This window comes from Scyliorhinus canicula, chromosome 2 (assembly GCF_902713615.1).
Source record: "Scyliorhinus canicula chromosome 2, sScyCan1.1, whole genome shotgun sequence".
Lineage (NCBI taxonomy): Eukaryota > Metazoa > Chordata > Chondrichthyes > Carcharhiniformes > Scyliorhinidae > Scyliorhinus > Scyliorhinus canicula.
This window is the reverse complement of record NC_052147.1, coordinates 58,781,263-58,806,042: the sequence shown is the minus strand read 5'-3', so window position 1 is coordinate 58,806,042 and position 24,780 is coordinate 58,781,263. Positions and strand designations below refer to the sequence as shown.

Genomic DNA, 24,780 nt, shown 5'->3' with positions numbered 1-24,780 from the left:
CCAGCGACACCGCGGGGCGCTGGCGGCGGGTCGTGAAAATGTGCCGCGCGTAGACCTCGTTGATGGGCCGCACGTACATTCGGTCGAGCATAGCGAGGGCCTCAGTATAGGAGTCGGTACAATTAAGTTGCGTATAGATACGCTGGCTCACCCTTGCGTGCAGTAGACTGAGTTTCTGCTCCTCTGTAGTTTCGGAAGTGCTTGATTCATCCAGGTAGGCCTTGAAACATCGGAGCCAGTGTAGAAAGATTTCCTTTGCCTCTACAGTCTGCGGGTCGAGTTCCAGTCGGTCAGGTTTGAGGGCTGATTCCATTGTAGTTTTCTTCAAGTTTTCTAAGACTATTAAATTGATGAGACCATCAATTCACTAGACACACGATTGGAAGTAAATTGGTTTTAATAGTCTTACAACTAAGCCAGCCTGCGACCAGAGGAACTGAGAGCAGGCTTACGGCTGCAGTACTTTATATTTCCGGTTAGTGGGTGGAGCCAAGGGTGGAGCCCAGTATAAACTCATCTCTCCCTATGGGCAGATCCACGCAACGGCTCACATACAGAGCCCACAAGGACACAATACAACGCAAGGCAATACAGTGTGAATTACGATGCATATAATTCACCACAGTGGACATGCCGAATTTCCTCAGTTTCCTGAGGAAGTATAGACGCTGTTGTGCTTGCTTGGTCGTAGCATTGTGATTGTGAGCACTTCACAAACCATTTCAGTCATGAAAATGAAAAATGAAAATCGCTTATTGTCACGAGTAGGCTTCAATGAAGTTACTGTGAAAAACCCTTATCCGGGGAGGCTGGTACGGGAATCGAACCGTGCTGCTGGCCTGCTTGGTCTGCTTTAAAAGCCAGCGATTTAGCCTTGTGAGCTAAACCAGTCATGTTAAATGCAAAACTTAAGAATGGCTGAATTTTAAAGCACAGGAAATCAGTGTGCTTTTTTTTTTGGCCTGTGATTGAGCCATTCAGTCAGTTCCAGAGCCATGCACACCTTTGTGGGGGGGAAAGACTTTAAAAACATTTAAAGCTGTTTTGGGGGGTTTGAATTCCACGAGTGGCTGCGTCCGGCAGGAACTCCAACAAGCTGCACTGTTGATCTGAAGGCGGTTGGCTGCAGGTGAGCGGGAAGGTGCTGGCGTCCCGCGGAATTCCTCCCCGGATCTCTTCCCCATGATGTCATTTAAATGAGGAAGGACGGGCCCGGCAGGTGCTGATTGGCTCTCTCCCGGATCACGAGACTGGGAAGAGCTGAAGGGACAACGGGAGCCGGGATTAGAAAGTAGGGGAGCAAAAAAAAAAAAATCGTCGAGAAATGGTAAGAAGCGGAGCGAGAGCGGCGTGTGAGCGATGATGGGGAGAGCAGCAGCAGGGGCTCCCCCTGGAGCTGCCCAACATGTCCTAGGAAATGTGCAGCAGGAGCCAGCTCGGCCTAAAACGTCTCGGTTGCGGGCTTTTTCTCTCCTCACTCGCTTGCATTTTGTCCGCGATCGAGAATATTAACCCAGCCAATCAATTAGCCTGACTGGTTTAGAATTTTCAAAAAATCATTTATTTGTTTTGTAATGGCCTGTGTGTGTCTCCTCCCTCCTCCCTATCATCCAGAGCTGCCCAGTGAGTCTGTGCGGTGTCGACGAACAGCTGATGGAAAAGCTGAAAAGATTTCGCTTTCGCAAAGAAACCACGAATGCTGCCATGATCAGTGAGTGAAACGTCCTTTAATCCGCCCGGCCTTAACCAGCCCCACCCATTTTTAAAGAGCCGCAGATGGGGAGGCCGGCAGCACATTGCTCAGGGTTGGCTTCGGGGTGGGGCAGTTGGGGTGTAGGCGACATTCTGGTGAGGTCAATGATCGCCACTTGCCATTTGTAAGGCTTGCACTTGCTTCATATCCTTTGTACAGCCAGTTGTGGTCAACCGAGAAATCACTGTGCCATCTACGGGGGGGATTTGGGAGCTGTGTGGGGGCAAGGCAGGCAACTGTGTCGCTCCTTTAGTCAAACAGCCATGAAGGAAGGATCATTGAGCAGCACAAGAGTTCTGACCCCCCCCCCCCCCCCCCCCGGGCAGGCAGAACAACATGAGGTGGAGGGGGGACGATTACTTTTAGAGAGCAACAGAAAAAGAAAATAAAAACGTTTCCCAAAAAATATCTCCAACCATTTTACACGTGTAGAGTAAATTTTCATTTAGCACAGCCAGCATTTGTTTGCCAGTAATTAAGGTGTGCATACTTGGCTTTTAACTAGTCCAGCCGTATCTTTTTTTGTGGTAAATTTAGTCTGTATATGCAACTCCCAATACGTGACTACAGCCGTTCAATAACTTGAATGAGGGAGCCAGATGGTGTTTTTGCACCATCTTGAAGGACACATCTGGGACAGGCAACTTTTTGAGTTTAATTGTGCACTTGCTGCGATTTGCTTTTTGATTTGCGCAAGCGCAACAATGAATGTTGTTAAACTCATCTTTGCCATCACTGCAAAGTATGGTCCATTTGTTTTTTTGGCACATAGAAAGTTTATCATTAAAGTTATTTTCTTCCTGTTGTAACTACCTCAAAACCAGATAGACCTTTCAGATTGATTATGACACTCATGGAAAACACTCATCCATATCCCCATCAGGTTCAGTGAATGGAATCAGAAAGCCACAAATTGCAAATATGCTTTTGAAAGGCTGAATTATTTTGTGGCATACAGGCCTTCCAAAACCTTGTTAGTGAAGCTATAATTCTCTGAAGTCCTTGCTTTAAACAAAGCCGTGTAAATTTGAGTAATGGTTTTATTTTATTGGCATTTGGTTTTGTTTGAATTAAAGTTTAATAGTCAAGTAAAGTCAATTTAAAAAAGAACGTGTTTAAAATTCAAAATTAAAGCATTGTAATTTTATAGAAAATTCATGAGGTTTTTTTGCATAAAGTAAAATGTCTCTGGTTGTTAGCATTGACATTTTCCCTGCCATTGATTTTTCTTTCAATTTATGTTTGAGTTACATTGCCAGGATTATGTTTTTAATGAAACATTAACTTTTAAAAAAATGTTTGTGAATTGATACGATAGAGCTGTTCCGAAAACAGCAGTTAGCCATGTATCAGGCTCTGCAGGATTCTAAATTTAAACTTGCACCAAAAGGTAAGTGTTAATATGCTCCTTAAAATTATTGGTGGATAATTTGAACATGACTTGCCTGGTGGGAAAATGTGATCAGCTTAGCTGCCTAATTGTACATTTAATTAAGTCAAAAGTAGAGACGGGCAGTGTGTAAAAGGGCAGCCTGTCTGATCACATCACTTTCTCACTTGGTGTTGTAAAAAATTGCCCCCATGTAATTTACACAATTCGGGCTATTGTGCCTGTTACGGTAGTTCTTCATTTGAGATTTGTTGTCCCCTCTTTCCTTGCATCTTTTACATCAGTCAAATGGTTACGCTGTTCTCCTCTTTTAAAAATCAGAGCACCTGCATCAATAGCCTCTGTGGTAGGTTATACAATATTTTAATAATTTGTGTGGTAGGAAATCTTCAAACTTTCTCTTTGTTTTTCTGGTGGCTATCCCAAGTATATGCCATTTGTCACTTTTCCCATTGGCTGGCAAAAATCTTTACTTTTTAAACCTTTTCATTAATTTTGCAAAAAATTGATTCTTCACCCTTGAGCTTTCTGCTTCAGTGAAATAACCTTTTCGAACTCTTCATGTCGTCCCGATGAAGAATTCTTCCAACAGAGTTTTCATGAAGTATGGCCTAATCAACATTTTGCACACATTTAACTTCACCTCTGTTCATATTCAATATCATTTTTATAAAACCAGAATTCTGTATATTTTTAATAGCTCTTCTGACTGCAAATTCACCCACAAATCTGCATACCTATCTTCCTCAATTGTTCCACTCTTAATCTTACTATATGTGATGTACTTCTGTTCTTTTTCCCAAAACGTATTACTTAGCATTTCATTGCATTATACCTTGAGAAGAACAAAAAAATTACATCTGCCTACCTGCTTGTTTAATTTGACATGTCCTGAATTTGATAATACCAAACCCGTATAATTTTCACTGTAACTTCATTCAGTGTTAAAGTAAGCCTACTTGTGACACTAATAAAGATGATTATTATTATCTCTCATGCCTATACCCAAATTATTCTCTACAAATGGAAAATAGAGGTCACAGTATAGTGCCAAGAATCTTGAATAAAGAAGCTTGGATAAAATAAAGTTTAAAGAAATGGATGGCAGGGAATTGATAAGGGTGCAGCTGCGTGGAGGGTTTTTGATATGTGAAATTAGCTTAGGGTAAACAGATACTTCAGTGAAGTGGAGAGTATAGAACTGTTACAATTACAGAAGTTCAAAGTGGAGACATGTGAATGCATACCACGCTTGCATGACTTATAAGGCAAGTCGTTCAGATAAGATGAGATCAAAAGGGATAAACAATTTATCAGTAGCAGCATTAGCTTTGTACTACAGGAGAAGAACAGCTGATGAGCAGCTAAAATAGCCACACTCAGCTGAAAACACAAGCTCTCCCAAAAGCAATATTCTATGCTTGAAGCTGCTGTTTGGCAACATTAAAGTCTATGCTGAATTTGAAGAAAGCCTTCCCAAAATTAAAGATACAACTAGTGTGTGGTAATTTGTTGGATTTGGCTCAGAGTTAAACTGTATGTGATGATGTTATAGGAGAAGGAACATTCTCAGTTTAGGAAAGTAGGTAGATGTGGAATGGGGTTTGTTCAACGATTGTGTGTGTGTATATTGTGGCCTTGTGTATTTAAGACAGGAGACCGTTCCTTATGGTGTGCCTAGCTTTCCTCACGTTATGCCAAAATGCAAAATAAACAATTAAGAACTGGCATACCAAGTTACCCTTCGGGATTTTGAGATACCCTCTCAAACTAACAGCAGTGTGGTTCTTAACAATAGATCCAAAGCCACAAAATCAGTTCATGTCCATTTGAAAAATGTTAATTTACCCCTGTTCTGATGTTTCTCTTAATAAAATAACATTCCCTTTAATGCCATATACCTCCATCTTCACAAAATAAATAATCACCCTGCCCTTTAGAAATCTCAACTGTCGATCTTTGATTTGTGTCTGCTTTGTTGTTAAAGTAATTATCCACTTTGCCCCTTTCTCAAGCAATGGTATAACATTTGGTACTCGGTCCTTTGGCTAGCTTCCCATTTCTCAAGATTTGCAGAAACGATAGCAAATACCTTAGCCATGTCCTCACCAACAACTCAGTATTCTGTTTCACATCCCTCCTTGGCCAGGGAATTTTTCTCCCATCAATAACATCAACCCCAGTAAAAATTCTAAAGAGGTAATTTCAACCAGTACCCAATTATTATTATTTTTTGCAATTAAGGGGCAATTTAGTACGGCCAATCCACCTACCCTGCACATCTTTGGGCTGTGGAGGAGAATGTGCAAACTCCACAGGGATTCGAACCCGGGTCCTCACGCCGTAGTCCCAGTGCTAACCACTGCACCACGTTCCGCCTTTTGAACCAGTTCTAACATCAAATTATGAATTGGCATTTTACTGAAAAATGCTAAACTACCTTCAAGATCACTAATTAGTTTATTGTGGCCAGTTTCTTGTCCTGCATGCAATAGGCTATAGTCTAGGCTGTTCTCATAATAACAATCTTTATTATTGTCACAAGTAGGCTTACATTAACACTGCAATGAAGGTACTGTGAAAAGCCACACTCCAGCGCCTGTTCGGGTACACTGAGGGAGAATTCAGAATGTCCAATTCACCTAACAAGCGCATAACAATTACAGTTGGAAAAGTAGAATAAGCTGGACTGCATCTATACACTAAAATATAAAATACTTGTGCAATTAATTTGTCTGTTCAGAAGCAGCTCCAGGGCCTTTTATTCAAAAGAGATGCTGAGACAATGCAAACTTGGCGTTGGGTGTACTCTGATCTCTTGAGTAATTTCAGATGGCTGTGCTCAAGAAGATTTCTTCAGTGAAGGATGATATATTCCAAGTTTTCTCATTCTGGCTTATTGTACATTCGCAATTATAATTTCTCCATCATTGGTGATCAATTGCCTAGGCCTCTGCCCTCGCTCTCTCTTCCCAATGCAACACTCCTTAAATCATATCTTTGACATGGTTTTTGGTCATCCAACCTAATATCTCCTTATGTGGCTCAGCGTCATATGTTTTCTAATGTTCCTCTAAAGTACTGTGGGACATTTGATTATGTTAAATGTGCTATTGAAATATAAATTGTTGAATTGTGTAGTTTTATTTCTACTTCAGGGGTGGGTGTACTTTAGGTAATTGATAAATATAAAATCTTGAGAAAAATATCCGCAAGCCTTAGTAAAGGTGAACAGCAAGTAAAAGTCGGGTTCTTGTCATCGCATCCTGCTTTTTAATTATATACTGACAAGGGGCATATTTTCTGGAGAGACCTTGGGCTCTAAAGCTAATAAGATAAGCCAAAGTTTAAACTTGGGATAAATGAACGTTTGTAATATTCAAGTAAGTAAACAGCCCTATGTCAGAACAAATTAAGCTTACAAATGCGCTAGCATTTATTCTGCACACTAGAAATAGGTTTATTTTGTTTACTGCTGTGAATTAAACATTCATTTTTGTATCTAAAGGAGTTCTCTTCTATCTCTCCATCACTTTAATCACAAGAGACTTCAACTAATTTGGAACCATCCTAATGGAAGAGTAGTAGAAATAAAATTTGTGGCTTACAGTATACTCTTTTTTTTGTTTTATAATTTCCCATATCTCTCTCCAGCTTAATCAGAATTTAACAGGCTCATGAACTTATACTTCAGAAAAAACACTTTAATTATTATTTTTTGTCACAGTGAAAATTGATCAGGAGCAACATATGGTGATTTTGGATGAAGAATACGAGGTTAGTCACTTATTAACTTACATTTTAACTTGTATTTTAACTTTGGGGAACAAATTTGAACGGTGCCAGGGAAGCCCGGCAAACCACACCCACATGTTCTCGGCGGGACCCACACTCGTTGGGTACTGGACAACCAGCTTTGAGGCTATGTGGGAATGAGGGTGGCATCATGCCTAAAAGTGGCTGTCTTCAGGGTTTCAGATCAGTCAGAACTCTTCATGCCGGGGGGGGGGGGGATGCCCTAGCCTTTGCCTCCGCCTCCGCCTCCCTGATCGCGCGCCGGAGAATCTTGCTCGGCTGGCGATCGGCAACACCACTAGCTGTCCGACCTGGCAGAATTTCTCAGGCTGGAGAGAATAAAATTAAAATTCACCATCCATCGGTTGGAAGAAGGCTTCCACAGGATGTGTGGATGAAGGCCGAAGGCTTGCAAAAAGAAGGCAAGGGGCAAGGCCACAGGGGAATGGTCAGAATGTAAGCTAAGGCCCAAACCAAACTCTAAATCGACACATGCTTTGGTCATATAGGGGATTGTAAAATATGTATGCCAACTAAGGTGGGGGGGGGGGGGGGGGGGGGTCACGGCCAATTGCAGTGAAAACTTGATTGCAAATATGTGTGATGGCATGGTTTTGTAAGTTATAAGAAAACATTCCCCCCCCCCCACTCCCCCCAAAACGCTTTGGGGACAAAAAAGCTGATCATAATGTAGGTGTTTTACTGGCTCCACAGTGTGTGATCCATTAGGTAGGATTGCCATTCTCTTTTGAATCTGACTTAAGATGAGCCAAATGGAGATGAGCACTCTGGCGGAGTTTCCAGCTGGGCCTATGTGTTGTATATTAAACTGGAAGAAAAAAAGGGCTCTGTAGGGGAGGGGGGGAGAGGAGGGAGGGGTGTGTGGAAATTATAAAATCTGTGTTTACAAGCTGTCAAAATTGTCTGCACAGTATAATAAAGCAACGTATTACTGGTGACATAACTTGCACTGTTTGCCTTGCTTGTGTTATTTAGGATATTTCCCCAGAAGAACTTAAGAATGAAATACCTGAGCATCAACCCAGATATCCTTTTCTTGCTTTTCAGTTTTTGCAAAATCTTATTGTTCCAAATAAATTTTCCAGATAATTATACCCAAAATAACATAATTGGAATTCTATATTTTAAATGATTACGGTATGAAATTTTATGCAATAGAAAATGGGATGAATATAAAGCTGAGTGCCTCATTCTCTAGGGAGAGAAATATTTAGTAACCAGTTGCGGCATTATATGCCACTATAAGTTGATTCTAAGGAATTATTTGGTTTGTTATTGTGCTAATAATTTCATTGTGTGTGTGTGTGGGGGGGGGGGGGTGTGTTGTAGTTGGGGGGGGAGGGGTGTGTTGGTGTTGTAGTTGGGGAGGGGGGAGGGGTGTGTTGGTGTTGTAGTTGGGGAGGGGGGAGGGGTGTGTTGGTGTTGTAGTTGGGGAGGGGTGTGTTGGTGTTGTAGTTGGGGAGGGGGGAGGGGTGTGTGGAGGTTGTAGTTGGGGAGGGGGGAGGGGTGTGGAGGTTGTAGTTGGGGAGGGGGGGAGGGGTGTGTGGAGGTTGTAGTTGGGGAGGGGTGTGTGGAGGTTGTAGTTGGGGAGGGGTGTGTGGAGGTTGTAGTTGGGGAGGGGGGAGGGGTGTGTGGAGGTTGTAGTTGGGGAGGGGGGGAGAGGTGTGTGGAGGTTGTAGTTGGGGAGGGGGGGAGGGGTGTGTGGAGGTTGTAGATGGGGAGGGGGGAGGGGTGTGTGGAGGTTGTAGTTGGGGGGGGGGGGAGGGGTGTGTGGAGGTTGTAGTTGGGGAGGGGTGTGTGGAGGTTGTAGATGGGGAGGGGGGAGGGGTGTGTGGAGGTTGTAGATGGGGAGGGGTGTGTGGAGGTTGTAGATGGGGAGGGGGAGGGGTGTGTGGAGGTTGTAGATGGGGAGGGGGGGAGGGGTGTGTGGAGGTTGTAGTTGGGGAGGGGGGAGGGGTGTGGAGGTTGTAGTTGGGGAGGGGGGAGGGGTGTGTGGAGGTTGTAGATGGGGAGGGGTGTGTGGAGGTTGTAGATGGGGAGGGGTGTGTGGCGGTTGTAGTTGGGGAGGGGGGGAGGGGTGTGTGGAGGTTGTAGTTGGGGAGGGGGGGAGGGGTGTGTGGAGGTTGTAGTTGGGGAGGGGGGGAGGGGTGTGGAGGTTGTAGTTGGGGAGGGGGGGGTGTGTGGAGGTTGGAGGGGGGGAGGGGTGTGTGGAGGTTGTAGTTGGGGAGGGGTGTGTGGAGGTTGTAGATGGGGAGGGGTGTGTGGAGGTTGTAGTTGGGATGGGGGGGGAGGGGTGTGGAGGTTGTAGTTGGGGAGGGGTGTGGAGGTTGTAGTTGGGGAGGGGTGTGTGGAGGTTGTAGATGGGGAGGGGTGTGTGGCGGTTGTAGTTGGGGAGGGGGGAGGGGTGTGTGGAGGTTGTAGATGGGGAGGGGTGTGTGGCGGTTGTAGTTGGGGAGGGGGGAGGGGTGTGTGGAGGTTGTAGGGGGGAGGGGTGTGTGGAGGTTGTAGGGGGGAGGGGTGTGTGGAGGTTGTAGTTGGGGAGGGGTGTGTGGAGGTTGTAGATGGGGAGGGGTGTGTGGCGGTTGTAGTTGGGGAGGGGGGAGGGGTGTGTGGAGGTTGGAGGGGGGAGGGGTGTGTGGAGGTTGTAGTTGGGGAGGGGTGTGTGGAGGTTGTAGGGGGGAGGGGTGTGTGGAGGTTGTAGTTGGGGAGTGGGGAGGGGTGTGTGGAGGTTGTAGTTGAGGAGGGGGGAGGGGTGTGTGAGGTTGTAGTTGAGGAGGGGGGAGGGGTGTGTGGAGGCTGTAGTTGGGGAGGGGGGAGGGGTGTGTGGAGGCTGTAGTTGGGGAGGGGGGAGGGGTGTGTGGAGGCTGTAGTTGGGGAGGGGTGTGTGGAGGCTGTAGTTGGGGAGGGGGGAGGGGTGTGTGGAGGTTGTAGTTGGGGAGGGGGGAGGGGTGTGTGGAGGTTGTAGTTGGGGAGGGGTGTGTGGAGGTTGTAGTTGGGGAGGGGTGTGTGGAGGTTGTAGTTGGGGAGGGGTGTGGAGGTTGTAGTTGGGGAGGGGTGTGGAGGTTGTAGTTAGGGAGGGGGGGAGGGGTGTGTGGAGGTTGTAGTGGGGGAGGGGGGAGAGGAGGGAGGGGCTGTAGTGGAGGGGGGAAGGGAGGGGTTGTAGTGGGAGGGAGGGTCGTAGTTGGGGGAGAGGAGGGAGGGGCTGTAGTTTTGGGGGGGAAGAGGAGGGAGGGGCTGTAGCTGGGAGGGAGAGAAGAGGACGGAGGTGCTGTAGTTGGGGGGGGAAGAGGGAGGGGTTGTAGTGGGAGGGGTTGTAGTGGGAGGGGTTGTAGTGGGAGGGGGGGCCCTAGTTGGGGGCGGGGGGGGGGCTAAAATGCAGGCAATGTGGTGAGGTGGGCAAAGTGTGAGAAAGTAGTTGGAAGCCCGTTTGGTCAGCTTCACGGCACATTCTCATGTCCTGGAAACCTTTCCCATGGAGCAGTCTGGAAATCAGATTGGCTATCTGCTTCATGAGGTGGGCAACTAGTTATACTGATGAAGGCGTCAAGCAGGCATATGTTTGCAGCCTCGCAGACATTATAAAAATTCAAAAGTGTTTGTTTTGAAGACTCTGCTCACCTCACCTCAAAAGCTAAGGGCTGAATTTGCTCTCTGAAGGTGAAGACCAGTCACCAAGGCTAAAAATGACAGCTGATCCAGTTTGACCACTGACAGAGTATTGCATGGTTCTGGCTGTTGGGAGGCCCTGGCGGAACTAATCTAAGCATCAGTGAGCAGGTTATTTCCGCTTGATATCAAGTGCTGCTTGATAGCATTGCGACAACACTGTCTATTAATTTGCTGATATTCCTGCGGTGGCACGGTGGTTAGCACTGCTGCCTCATGCCGTCGAGGACCCGGGTTCGATCCTGGCCCCGGGTCACTATTCGTGTGGAGTATGCACATTCTCCGTGTGTCTGCGTGGGTCTCACCTCACAACCCCAAAAGATGTGCAGGGTAGGAGGATTGCCCACGCTTAATTGTCGCTTAATTTGAAAAAAATTATTGGGCACTCAAAATTATTTTTTATAAATTTGCCAATATTTCAAATAGATGATTAATGCACCATTAAAAAGAAAATTCTTTACTTAGCCTGAACCAATGCATATGCTTTAACCTTACAAAATCTATTCAGTCATCAGCGTTTTTACAATTCCTTCACTATCAAATTTCAAGTTTTCAGTATGACTTGAGATTGAATATTAAATATTTTAGTTAATTCTAAACTTCAAATGAAGTTTGAGACTATGAAGTCCAAACCAAGCAGTGAGGTTCAATGCTAATACAAGCAGGAAGGATCCATGGAGTGATTTCATTTCATCACATCACAAGCAGCTAACATCTAATTGCCAAGCTTGCAGTGTGTCATTGAAACTGACGCATTTAGCCATTGAATTTTGATAGATTATCGTAATTGAATACAGTTTAATCCAAATCTAATAACTGAAATTAACATCAGAAAGAATAGCTCAGAATGTCCATTGTTCACCCAATACTTGCATTGTCTTGGTAATTCCTAATGTAGAAGTTTAAACTATTTTGTCAGCATTGCATGCCACCTGATTTATGTAAGTATTTGTGAACATACCTTCACAGGTGCGTGTGCCTGCTTGCAAGTGTTTTGTTGTGGAAGTCAACCAATCAGTGTTAGACTGAAGTGAGACTTGTGTGAAATACATTGGCCAAAGTTGGAAGCACAGAAAGCCAGGCTAATTATCCGCTCTCGATTTAGATGCAAATGTTAAAGTATGTCATAGTATTACACAGCTGAGCTATTAGAAATGAACAACTTTTTGTATATTTTGTGAAGTCTGGTGAAGTAATAAGAAATTCAATCTTTCGAGCATGTTCCACCATTTCACTCCAATCACGGTTGAACGTCTTCCTAAGTGCGGAATTGTCCGTGACTTACTTTTGAAGTATAACATAAATAGTCTTTTTGAAGCATAGTTATAGTCATACAATAGGTAATTCCAGACAGGAACTCTCTAACATTCTGAAATTCTACATACGCCTCTCAATTGCCTCCAGTGCCTTAAAGCTAACAGCATTATGCTGTGTGTTTGTAGCAAACATTATGCATAACAAAAATGCAATATGGGTTGATTTGATGCAATGATCTTTGTGGCTAAATCACAAAAAGGGTAAGCCTTTTAAATTTTCTTGGGGGTTTCAAACGGTTTTCTAAATGTCGGAAGATCAGCTTGGGAGAGTGGGCAGGAAATATTGCTGGTGGGAGAGGCAACTACTGCTCTTCCACCTTTTAACTCTTAAGAATAGTCCCATGTCTAAATCCAGGAATACTGTTGTGAATATTGAGTCTGTCGTATACAAACATCCACTCTTCAGACTAGACAGTCAGAAAATGTCTTGATTCCAAACAAACTTTACCTAAAAGTTTGGTTGGGTGCTTATTCCAAGGTACCAAACTATTTTTTGTGCTAGACAGACTGATAGCTGCATTCTTAGAGCTCTGCTTTCTGGTGAGGGAGATGCGCATTTCTTTTTACTTTGTTGGTCCTGAGGGAGGGTGTGCTGAAAATGAAACTGCAGAAGACCATATTAACTCTAAATCCACCTCTGGTCAGTAGGCTATTCTGTCAATATTTGGAAGTGACTTTGTAGCTGACCCCTGATAACTTGCTTGCATGGTGACATAACTTTTGTGATTTTCTTTCTGGAAGCCCCCCCCCCTCAATCCTTAAGTCTGCAATTAGTCAGTTCGGCACTGACCAGGAATTAATTTAGGGGCTTTGTCAGTTTATGAAATGTGGTACCACACCAAATAATCAGGAGCATATTTATAGAATTTTATGCCAGCAAATGTTTAAGCATCCAATTAAATGCAGACTTTGCAAAAGCTCAGGAAGCTTATATTAACATAGTTTTATAACTAAAGAATTCAAAAGACCGCAATAATTAAATTGGCTGGAGAATCTGCAATTAAAGGAATTTCTGTATCATATTTTTAAAAAAGAATTACATCAAGATTCAAAAAATGGAAGATTTTCCAGGCCCCCTATCCTCTTTGTTATTAGTTACACTCAGCTGGACAGCATTCTGGATGCTAAAAATTGTTTCCAGTGTCTCCAGGCCAGGGACCCCACTAAATATTATCCTTGAACCTCTTGCTGTGCCTGTGATTGAAACATCAGATGATTTTTCGTTTTTTTGAAAATTGGTTTGCTATATATTGAGATGGGCTGGAGATGATGAGGATGTGAAGCAAAGCTTAAGAGCCAGAATGAATGGGATACATTAGTGGAAAATCACAAGTGGAGGAGCTTGTTATTGAAGCCATTGAAGGAGAATGAACTTGTTGAGATAAGGGACTCGTGACTATAAGCAGAATAGCCTTGAGAAACAAGGAGCATGGCCGGATGACAGAATATGAAATGTGGGAGCCTCTTGCAACTATGGCTAACACCTGCTGTTTAAGCCAAGACTGCTACATACTCATGTGCCAATAGATAACCTCAAAGTCTTTAAAATCATGTATTGGAACTATGGCAATAACAAATTTATGCTTTGTAATGGGGGTGAGCTCAAGTGAATGTAAGGGACAGCCCCCTAATAATACATATTTAAAAAAAGGATGTTTTGAGCAATACTTTGGCACTCTCCGAGGTGGTTCTCCGGAATACCTAGAGAGCGGCTCCGATCATAATAAAGAATATTCTGAAATACGGACGTGTTCGAGATTGTTTCTTCCGGACTGAGAGACAAGTGAATTAGAGACGCATTCACAATGAAATGGCCAGCTAATCAATTTTGTGAAAAAATGCAGCAATGTAACTGGTTGAAGTTGCAAATGTTTCAACGGTTGCTTTCTTGCAAGTTCTTTTGATTTGTATTTCAATGTATTATAGCTAAGTTACTTATTTGAACTAAAGAAAAATGTGCGGAATTTCCTTTTTTCTTTGGGTTGATTTGGTGTTAGCCACACATCTAACATGATGTGCAAGTGCTTTTTCTAAGGCTCACTTAACTCGAAGTTATATTTTTCCTTCAAACGGAAGTGTCTTTTTTTCTTAACTCGAACCACATTTGTAGTCTACAGCTACAGATATAAACATACTGATGGAAGGACCTCCTATCCACAGTGCTTCATATTCTTTAGTCCTTCTGGTAAGTGATCAATTTCTAAAGTTTTCAATTTGCTTTCATTTCAACAGTTTACTTGTGCACTATGTTTAGTCTCAATAGCGTGAGTTTCCTTTCTGTTCCCACTTCAAACTTTATAAACGGGTTTCCATTTTTTTTCTTGTGGCTTATTTTAACCTTGGAAGATTGGTTTATTTAAGATATTTTTGGATAGCTTAAAACGTTGCTTCGCAAGATTTCATTTTGTGGTGCCAGCACAAAGTCCTGGAATAGGATGTGCCTTGATTTTATCGCCACTTAAAACCAAAGCTACTACTGTATATTGTTCCTAATCTATCACAAAAGACATTTCAATTTTTGAATAATTCTGAATACAACATGCTGAAATGCTTTTGCACAGAATGCTAATCTTGCTAGTGGTTTTTAACCTTGTGGAGGATTGCTGCAATTTTGGTATATGTGTGTATACAAGTAAGATCATGTTCCATTGGCACCAGAGTCATAACAATTATCCTTATGGACACAGCTCTTGTGCTGCACTAGCTATTGCTTCTCAAATTGCTGGTTTGAAATGTTTAAATGAGATATGAGGCTCACTGGCAAGCCCAGCATTTTCCATCCCTAATTGCCCTTGTGAAGTGAAAGCATTCCAGGCTTTTGACTTAGCATCAGTGAAGGAACAGCTATACACTTGCCACGTCAGCATGGTGTGTGGTTTGGAGGTGAACTTGCAGGTGATAGTGTTGCTGCATGTATCAGCTGTCCTTGTCCTTCTAGATGGTTGAGATTGTTGGTTTGGAAGGTGCTGTCGAAGGAGCCTTGCATTGTAATGATCAAAAAACATAAGTGCTTGTATTACTATATACAGTTTTTACTCTTCCCTGTATGAAAGTTGTCTAAATTGGATTGGAAGTACTGCAGCATTTGGGAATTGATCTGGTGTGGGTTCTGGTCCTTAGACACTAGGATGGTCTGCGATGCACGGTGCTGATTACAAAACTCTTTCTAAATAGTAAGAAATTCATGTAAGTCAACAGTTCTTGTGGTCATTTCTTCCAAATGTCCTACGCAAATGTACTTTTGTCCAACACAAACACTATTTGTTTCCTTTAAATGGGGATTGATCTCTTATTCTTGTAGTGACTAATTGCCACAGCAACACTATTCAATCGATGAGCTGAAATGTTAGTGTTGGCACTTGTTGATTTGTTGAATATAAAGATACAGAGCTAAATGGATTTATTTCTGATGCAGTTTATTATGATTGTATAATCATTTGTTTGTAGATTGTCATGGCTTTTTGTGGCTTTTGATTTTAGGTTGCAAGCCTGAACAGCATATGCTTTATGCTGGTAGCAAAATTGGTTTCGTGGACGTAGCAGAATTTACCAAGGTGAGAGTTTGTAATTTGTTTTGTTTTAAACCGAGCCTGTGCATACAGCTGTCATTTTATGAGCTGCCTGTTTTTATATTGGTTTTCACATTTAAAGTGACAATTTGGTGGGTGGAGTGGGGGGAATAATTGGGTGAAGATTAAAACAAACTCTCTTTGTTGAAGGAACTAATTTCGGTCTTTCTTTACTCATGCTAGAAGAATTCAAACCTTCAGTGGGTTATGATGAGGAAGGAGAGACAGGTTGATTGTAAAGTTGTTTGCGTCATTTTATCTGCCAACTTATATTTTACTATACTGTGTTTTAATTTCCAAAATTCTTTAGATTGCAGTGTGCAATTTGGTTCCTGTAATTTCCTTCAGTCTGGTGTCCCTGTACACACTCGGGCTGCTGCTTGTTTTTTTTTGGACCTTCAGACCATGTTATGTCGTTACGCATTCTGTTGCTGCTCTCTGCTGTGTAGCTCCCTACCAAGGTCTATGTAATCTTTCTCAGATTTTAGAAGTCTGCAAACCCTGACTTTAACCGTGTCTTTGCCATCGACATGTGTTTCCCCTCCTTTTCAGCATCCACTCAGTTTGCCTTTATGTTTACATAAGTCTTTATGGGCAGCATGGTAGCATTGTGGATAACACAATCGCTTCAAAGCTCCAGGGTCCCAGGTTCGATTCCGGCTTGGGTCACTGTCTGTGCGGAGTCTGCACATCCTCCCCGTGTGTGTGTGTGTGTGGGTTTCCTCCGGGTGCTCCTGTTTCCTCCCACAGTCCAAAAGATGTGCAGATTAGGTGGATTGGCCGTGATAAATTGCCCTAGTGTCCAAAAAATTGCCCTTAGTGTTGGGTGGGGTTACTGGGTTATGGGGATAGGGTGGAGGTGTTGACCTTGGGTAGGGTGCTCTTTCCAAGAGCCGGTGCAGACTCGATGGGCCGAATGGCCTCCTTCTGCACTGTAAATTCTATGAAAATACCCCTGCATCCAAGTGAGGAATTGTATGAAAATACAAATTTTTTTCTGCAACCATCTCATTTGGCAGGTTTGAACAGTTGTCTGACAATGGGTTAAACGTTGTTTACCTTCCATTTGACTCAGTGGGTAAATGTACTGTATGGAGTGGCAGTGATGTATTATGAATCCTGGGTTCATTCCATTGGCTGAGATCAGTTAGTGAATCTTCCTTTGCTTCATTGGGCTTGGAAATACAAAGCACTTCTGTAGTGATCTAAATTTTGTATTTATTTACACACTTCTTACTTCTGGTCAAGGTGGGCTAATCCATGAGAAACTTTTGTGTTCCTATTTTGCACTTTGTTATGTCTGTAGAGCTACAAACAGTTTTTAAGATCTCAACTTAAATATCCTATTTTCCATTGAAAACAATTCTTGTACTGTTATGTTCAATTTGCTTTACATAGGATTTTGGAATACTGAAAATAAATTTAATGAACTCCTTGGCAGCCTGTACTCTCCCTTGACTATTACAACTTTTAACAGGAATTCACTCTCAGTTTTCATCTTCTACTCTTGTAAACACTGCTGTATGGGTTAGAAGAGGAAGAAGTAAATGGACCACTATCTGAGACAGACAAGTGGAGCTTAGGCATGAAGGATGAATTAGGGCAGAAGAACTACAGCTGATCAAGATGGTACAGAACTACTGCAAAATGGAAGGAGGGTACGGTACAGTTTCCTCACGGTGTGCATGTGTGCTGAGAAAGCAAGCTTAATATAGTACCAAAAAGAAAATGCTGGAAAATCTCAGCAGGTCTGGTAGCATCTGTAGGAAGAGAAAAGAGCTAACGTTTCGAGTCCAGATGACCCTTTGTCAAAGCTTTGACAAAGGGTCATCTAGACTCGCAACTTTAGCTCTTTTCTCTCCCTAGAGATGCTGCCAGATCTGCTGAGATTTTCCAGCATTTTCTTTTTGGTTTCAGGTTCCAGCATCCGCAGTAATTCGCTTTTATCCAAGCTTAATGTAGTAATGTGCTTTACACAAGAAGAGAAGGGATTTGTCCTTGGGTGCCCTGCCCTAGAGGATTTCAAATAGATATCCAGGTTTCACAGCCTGTTCACGATGGCTGGATGAATGCAAAATATGCCTTAATTGGCAACTACTTCACAGAATTCAGTACTTCAAAAAAAAATTCTAAAGAAAATTAACAAACTATTTTTGGAACAAATCTAACATTGCATATTCTGAGTAGCATATAGTGGAATAGGTTGAGCAAGATGCTTGGTGCATATGCAGGTGTGATATAGTAAAGACCTCTCCATACAACCCATTCCTACGTAACAGCACATAGGTTTCTGTTAGTGGGAAACATGTCAGATGCTTCATTCTCCAGAATCTTAACTTCAACTGTTCTGGTCAGCCCAGTCTAATTCTTGGATAATTGTCTAGTTTGTCAGAATGGACAGCGTGTATCTTTTATCTATCCTTCGTGCTTGTTTGGTTGCAATTTACAGAGCAGGATGTGAGATGTAAATACCAGCTGCTGCTCTTCACTCTTGGGAATGGAAGCAAACTGAAGGTAGAAACTGAAAGCAAAAATGAGCAATCAACATGGGCCAGCATGGCTATGGGCACTTACTGCACTTGTTGAGCTAAAATCCACAATGGCATAAATGTAGATTAATTCAAAGCTGCAAGCACTCCTGATGCGAGGAGCTAGATGAATGCTTAAGAGTACATTCATTTCTTAACAGTCGTTGAACCTGCTGTTCAGGTATGATTGGTTGTACAATTCGAAAATTGATTTTTCCTAAGTTTCTAAATGCCTTAACAATCCTTAAATATGTGAAACAATTTTTAAAATGGAGACATTGTCCAGCATTTTGTACTCCTATGAGCCTAAGTAGTTGGCATCAACCATGTTCCAGTGGAGGTTGTTCACGGGCTGGTTTAGCTCAGTGGGCTAGACAGCTGGTTTTTAATTAGGGTTAGGAACAAGGCCAGCAGCGCGGGTTCAATTCCCGTACCAGTTTACCCGAAAAGGTGCCGGAATGTGGCGACTAGGGGATTTTCACAGTAACTTCATACTTGTGACAGTAAAAGATTATTAGAATTATTATTATAGATATGATTAGGATCCTGTTCTGCCTTTGGTTCTTCCAAGTCTGGGGTCATTGCTGCTGAAGTTTGTAGGGCAGTTTGAGAGTTCACGTTATTGAATAAGAGATTATAATTTTTCTAGACCAGTTTTTCCTGAACAAAATAAATTTTGTTTGTAGCTAAACAGACAAAAATGTTGCCGTTGTTCATTAAATGATGATGTGCTATGCTTTTAGGTTCATTCATAAAATAGGAACTTATCAATAATTCAGACTTTATTGCAATTCAGAGATAAATAAGTAATTGGATTAATGATTTAAGTACGTATTTTTCTTTCAGGTGTTTGAAATTAGGAATACGGAAGACTTCAGTGAAGAATGGCTCTGCGCAAAATTGGGTTTTTTCCGTTAGATGATGTGACTGAATTGTGTTTTGCTTTGTATGGATTAATACCACAAGCTTGAATTTTAATATTTACTTCACATAAACTGGAAAATTAAATGATTTTTGTACATTGTGTTTCAAGCTGTAATGGATTTACACACTGTGACAATGTTGAATGCAGTTTTCCTAGAAAATTAACTCTTAAGCGCTTCATCTTTATTGGGGTTTTTTTTCGTGTGCCAGAAAAATGAAGACAAGCCATGGTCTGCTGAGGCATTTGGAAAGAGCAGTCCTTTGACCTTTGATCCAAGCATAGGACATCAAAATTCCTCCTCCTTTGTTAAAGATCATTAAATTAATATTTGGCCTTCGCCCCCAGTTGGATATTTAACATTTCTTTTCATTTTACTCTCGAGTAGGAAAACCCAATTAAATGGTGGATGATTACTCTTGATTATCCAATTTTTTTTTTTTGCTGTTGCTTTACAACTGAAGAATGCAGCCCTGTTGCCCTGGCATAATTTTGTATATATCTTATTATTTTTGTCTTGGAAATTTGTTTTGATTCTTTGCTTAACTTTGCATGCCAATTCATACTCTGGTTTTCAATGTCTGGTTCCTTTCACAGAGGTCAATGAACATTTGAGAAGCCCCATTTATCTGTATGATATTTACATAAAATGGCAATGATAACGGCATTGGTTGATATTTTTTAGTTGGCTTTATTTTAAAAGGGTACTGTTTTTGAAAATAAAATGCCCCTTCAGAACATTGGTCTAAGTCTGGAAAGTGTAAGTGTAACAGTGTAACTGTTCTGGTTATCTTAGACTAAAATGCATGCTGCCAGGAACAAAAAAAAATAAACATTTTTTGACCTTAAATAGTTTAGCTACATTTTTTGCATCTATACAGATTATTTCTATTGCAAGCCTCCAATCCCCTGCTCTTTGTTAATCCATTTTTAAAATTGAGTTTTCATCCTTGAGTAATTTGTGATATTCTGCTCCCTGTTAATATAAGCTACCCCATAAAACCAAATCTTAGAAGAAAGATCCTGATTTTTGAAAATCAGTTTAATTATTTAGTCAGACAAACTAGAACTGCTTGAATAATTTCAAATTCTTCTCCCTCCTGTATCGAAGAGAACAAATGGTCTACTGTTCCTCCCTCTCTCTTTCGTCTCCTCCCACCCCCCCCCCCCCCCCCCCCCCCTTTCTCCCAATGCTTCTACTTGACTTCCTTTACGTTAGTACAGGTCAGCCTTGGGGCGGGGGAGGGGAAGAGAGAGAGAAACTGTTTCTTTCTACTATGGTCTTCAAATTAATCCACTACTTCCACCTCTAGGAAGTCTTTCTGGATTTTAATTGGAAACTAAATATCCAAATGACATCTTAATTTGAATAGGCTGGACTCTACCAAATTAATATTTTGGTCCATAAAATCCAAATGCTATTTGTGACATATGATATAAATACAACAAATAACAATACAGCACAGGAACAGGCCCTTCAACCCTCCAAGTCTGTGCCGATTGCGTGTCCTATCTAGACTAACCACCTGTATCCTATACCCCGTCTGTTCATGTGCCTATCCAGATAAGCCTTCAAGGTCGCTAATGTATCTGCCTCAACCACCTCACTTGGCAGTGCATTCAAGGCCACCACCACCCTCTGCGTAAACAAGTTCCCCTGAACCTTTTCCCCACCCCTCAACTTGAACTTGTGCCCCTTGTAATTGTCAATTCCTCCCTGGGAAAAAGCCTCCAACTGTTCACCCTATCCATACCCCTAATAATTTTATAAACTTCTATCGGGTCGCCCCTCAGCCTCCGCCTTTCTCGGGAGGACAATCCCAGTTTATTCAATCTCTCCTCATATCTAACACCCTCCATACCAGGCAACATCCTGGTAAACCTTTTCTGTACTCTCTCCAAAGCCTCCACGTCCTTCTGGTAGTGTGGTGACCAGAATTGGACACAGTATGTAGCCTAACCAATGTTCTATATAACTGTAACATAATTCATGAGCTTTTATACTCGATACCCCGCCCGATGAAGGCACGCGTGCCATATGCTTTCTTTACCACCATTTCCACCTGTGCTGCCACTTTTCAGGATCTGTGGACCTGCACGCCCAGATCTCTCTCTGTCTCTATGCTCCTCTTGGCTCTGCCATTTATTTTATAGCTCCCACCTGAATTGGATCTACCAAAATGCATCACCTCACATTTGTCCGGGTTAAATTCCATTTGCCATTTCTCTGCCCAATTGTGTAGCCTATCTATATTCTGTTGTATTCTCTGACAATCTTCTTCACTATCTGCAACTCCTGCAATCTTAGTATCATCCGTAAACATGCTAATCAGACCTGCTATGTTGTCATCCAAATCATTTGTGTATATATTACAAAGAGCAGAGGTCCCAGAACTGATCCCTGTGGAACAGGGGAGAATAATCCCTCGCTTGGTCCAGCAGTGACCCGTTGATAGAATACTGGTCAACTGGGACCTAAACTAGCATAAATCGTCAATTCTCAGAATCCTACAGAACGGTGGTTCCTTGGATGCAGACTCCGCTCCCTCGAGGGTGACGAGAGCGGAGGGAGGGGTTGGTTAACCACCCTCCAAGACAGACCCCAAGCGACAAAGAACAGTCACTCTTCCTAAGTGCTACACCAAGGCCTGACACCGCCAGCACCACCAAGGCTCAGAATTGCAGACACCAAACTCCATCTGCAACTTTTCCCCCATCATCACCAGTCCTTCAGAAGAACTAACCGCACTGCCTCGAGCTCCCCTTTTGTCGATCACCTTAAACCCGTGTCCCCTGCCCTGTGGGAAAAGATTCCCCCACCGTCTGCTCCATCAAAAGCCATCTGACCATCTCCATCACATCCCCTCAAGCCAATCTCCCCACCCCACCCCACCCACTCACTCACAGCACGTTAGCACAGTGGTTAGCACAGTTGCTTCACAGCTTCAGTGTCCCAGGTCCGACTCCTGGTCCGGGCCGCCGTCCGTGCGGAGTCTCCCCGTGCCTGCGTGGGTTGTTTTCTCCCCCCCCCCCCCCCCCCAAAAACAATACCCCGGCCCCCACCCACAAGCCCAGACAGACGTGCCCGCCGGGTGAACCGGACACTCCGAACTCTTTCCCCCCCCCCCCCCGCGCACCCAAACAGGTGCCGGAATGCGGCAACGAGGGGCCTCCCACAGCAACCCCATTGCGGTGGAAATGTTAATGTTTTCAGTAGGTCATGGTCATACAGAACAGAAGGGTCCCTTTGGCCCATTGACTCTGCACTGACAAAATACACTAAATCCCACTTTCCAGCATTTGGCCCATAGCCTTGAATGTTATGATATTTCAAGTGCTCAACCACATTTTTTAAAGTTTGTGAGGTTTCCCGCCTCTACCACCTTCCTGGCAGTGCATTCCAGACACCAACCATCCTCTGGGTGAAATAATATTTCTTCAAATCTCGTCTAAACCTCCTGCACCACTTTATTGACTTTTCAACTAAAGGGAATGTTGCTTCTTATCAGCCCTGACCATATCTCTCAATCTTATATACTTCAGTCTGGTCTCCCCTGCCTTTTCTGCTCTAAAGGAAATAGAAGGGGGTAGAAAAAAATCAGGGAATTACAGACCAGTGAGCTTCACATCAGTGGCAGGAAATTATTTGAGAAAATTCAAGAAGAGAATTAAATCTCCATACTTAAGAAGCAAGGTTTGAAGCAATGACTTTGTCAAAGGAAGGTCATGCCTAACAAATTTGAATGAATTTTGAGCTGATCGGGTGTGTAGATGAGGATAGTGGTAATTTTTATCGGGATTTTAGCAAATCCTTTGACAAGGTCCCACCTGGAAGACTGATGAAGGTAAAAGCACATGGGATCCAGGGTAACTTGACTTACAGGCTTAGTGGTAGGAGACAGAGGGTAGTGGTAGAAGGCAGTGTGTGTGACTGGAGGTTGAATCGCAGTGGCGTACCACCGGGATCGGTGCTAGGTACCTTATTTGTGATTTTAATGTGTATATATCTGGGGAAAAAACAATGTAGATGAGAATGTGGGAGGGAAGAAGTAAGTCATGCAGATAACACTAAGATTGGCAGAGTGATTAATAACAAGGAAGAGATAGATGGGTTAGTCAGATGGGCAGCATGGTAGCATAGTCGTTTGATTCCCGGCTTGGGTCGCCGTCTGCACCCTAAAGGGAACATGTTGAGCCTGTACATTCCCCCTTTCCTTTCTGAATCCCCCTCCCACTGCTCTGCTGTATCCACAAGAAGCTTTTCCCAGTCTCCTTCGGCCAGATCCTGCTCTATTTTAATAAAATCTGCCCTTCCCCAATCCAAAACTGTTTTTGGCAGACCATCCTTTTCCGCAACAAACTTAAATCCTACTGTGTTGTGGTCACAATCACAAAAATGCTCCTTACTGCCACCTTGAACATCTGTCCATCTTTGTTCTCCTGAATTAGATCACAGCGCTGTGCCGTCCCTTGTTGAACCTTTTACATATTGGCATGAAGAGCTTTCCTGAATACATTTCAGGAAATCTGCCCCCTCTAAACCCTTGACACTAGGACTATCCTAATTAATGTTGGGGAAGTTGAAATCCCCAGATATAATTAACCTATTATTTTTACACACCTCAGTGGATTGTCGACATATCTGCTCCTTTATTGCCTGCTGACTATTTAGGGGCCTATAAATACACTTAGAGCAATGTGATTGCCCCTGTGTTATTCCTAAACTCTATCCACAAAGTCTCATTTGAAGACCCTTCCAAGATATCCTTACTGCAGTAACTAACTCCTTATTTAATAATGCTACACTACACCCCCGACGGTGTCACAGGCCACCATCTCCCTGATATTGAAATGGGACAAAGACCCGGAGGCATGTGGGTCCTATAGGCCGATCTCTCTGCTCAATGTAGATGCAAAAATACTGGCCAAGCTTTTGGCTGCTAGGATTGAGGTCTGTGGGCCGGACATTATTATGAAAGATCAAACTGGGTTCGTCGAGGGTAGACAGCTGGTGGCCAACCTAAGAAGGCTGCTGAATGTGATCATGATGTCCCCAGAGAGTAGGGAAGTAGAGGTAGTTGTGGAAATGGAGGCTGAGAAGGCTTTTGACCGGGTTGAGTGGGACTATTTGTGGGAGGTGCTGGGACGATTTGGGGCGGGGAGGGCTTTAATCGACTGGGTCAGGCTGTTGTACCAGGCTCCGGAGGCGAGTGTAAGGACGAATAGGACGACGCCTGACTATTTTAGACTGCACCGTGGGACAAGGCAGGGGTGTCTCCTCTCCCCACTGCGGTTTGCGCTAGCAATAGAGCCGCTGGCAATTGCCATGAGAGCTTCTCTGGGTTGGAAGGGACTGGTACGGGGGGGGGGGGGGGGGAGAACATAGAGTTATGATGTATGCCGACAACCCGCTCTTATACATTACGGATTCAGTGGCTGGGAAGGATGAAATCATGGGAATCCTGTGGGAATTCGGATGGTTCTTGGGGTATAAATTGAACATGGCAAAAAGTGAGTTGTTTGTAGTCCAGGCGAGGGACCAGGAGGGTCGGCTGAGGGGCTGCCGTTTAGGTTAGTTGGGGACAGTTTTAGACACTTGGGGATACAGGTGGCGCAGGACTGGGGCCGGCTGCACAAGTTGAACTTGATGGAGCAAATGAGGGTTGAGTTCTGGAGGTGGGATGCGCTCCCACTGACACTAGCGGTTAAAATGACGATCCACCCGAGATTGCTGTTCGTATTCCAGTGTCTCCCCATTTCATTCTGCGGTCCTTTTTTAAGAAGGTCAATAAAATGATTATGGGATTTGTGTGGGCAGGA

At 43.3% G+C, this 24,780-nt stretch overlaps 1 protein-coding gene across 3 annotated transcripts; it reads left to right on the top strand.

The window, feature by feature from the left end:
- Positions 1–1,140: 1,140 nt before the first annotated feature.
- LOC119954199 (glia maturation factor beta-like) lies at positions 1,141–19,810 on the top strand. Of its 3 annotated transcripts, XR_005458190.1 has the most exons (8): positions 1,350–1,510; positions 1,615–1,711; positions 6,871–6,920; positions 7,935–7,984; positions 14,044–14,126; positions 15,422–15,495; positions 16,988–17,168; positions 18,885–19,810. XR_005458190.1 is itself a non-coding variant. In XM_038779230.1 (7 exons), the coding sequence occupies exons 1-7, from the start codon at positions 1,325–1,327 to the stop codon at positions 18,954–18,956; spliced, it is 429 nt and encodes a 142-aa protein (XP_038635158.1). In that variant the 5' UTR covers positions 1,141–1,324; the 3' UTR covers positions 18,957–19,810. The 3 variants fall into 3 exon arrangements, 2 of the variants coding, with proteins under 2 accessions (XP_038635158.1, XP_038635148.1); XM_038779230.1 differs by lacking the exons at positions 1,350–1,510; positions 16,988–17,168 and adding an exon at positions 1,141–1,327; XM_038779220.1 differs by lacking the exon at positions 16,988–17,168 and having other exon boundaries at positions 1,356–1,510.
- Positions 19,811–24,780: the final 4,970 nt, after the last annotated feature.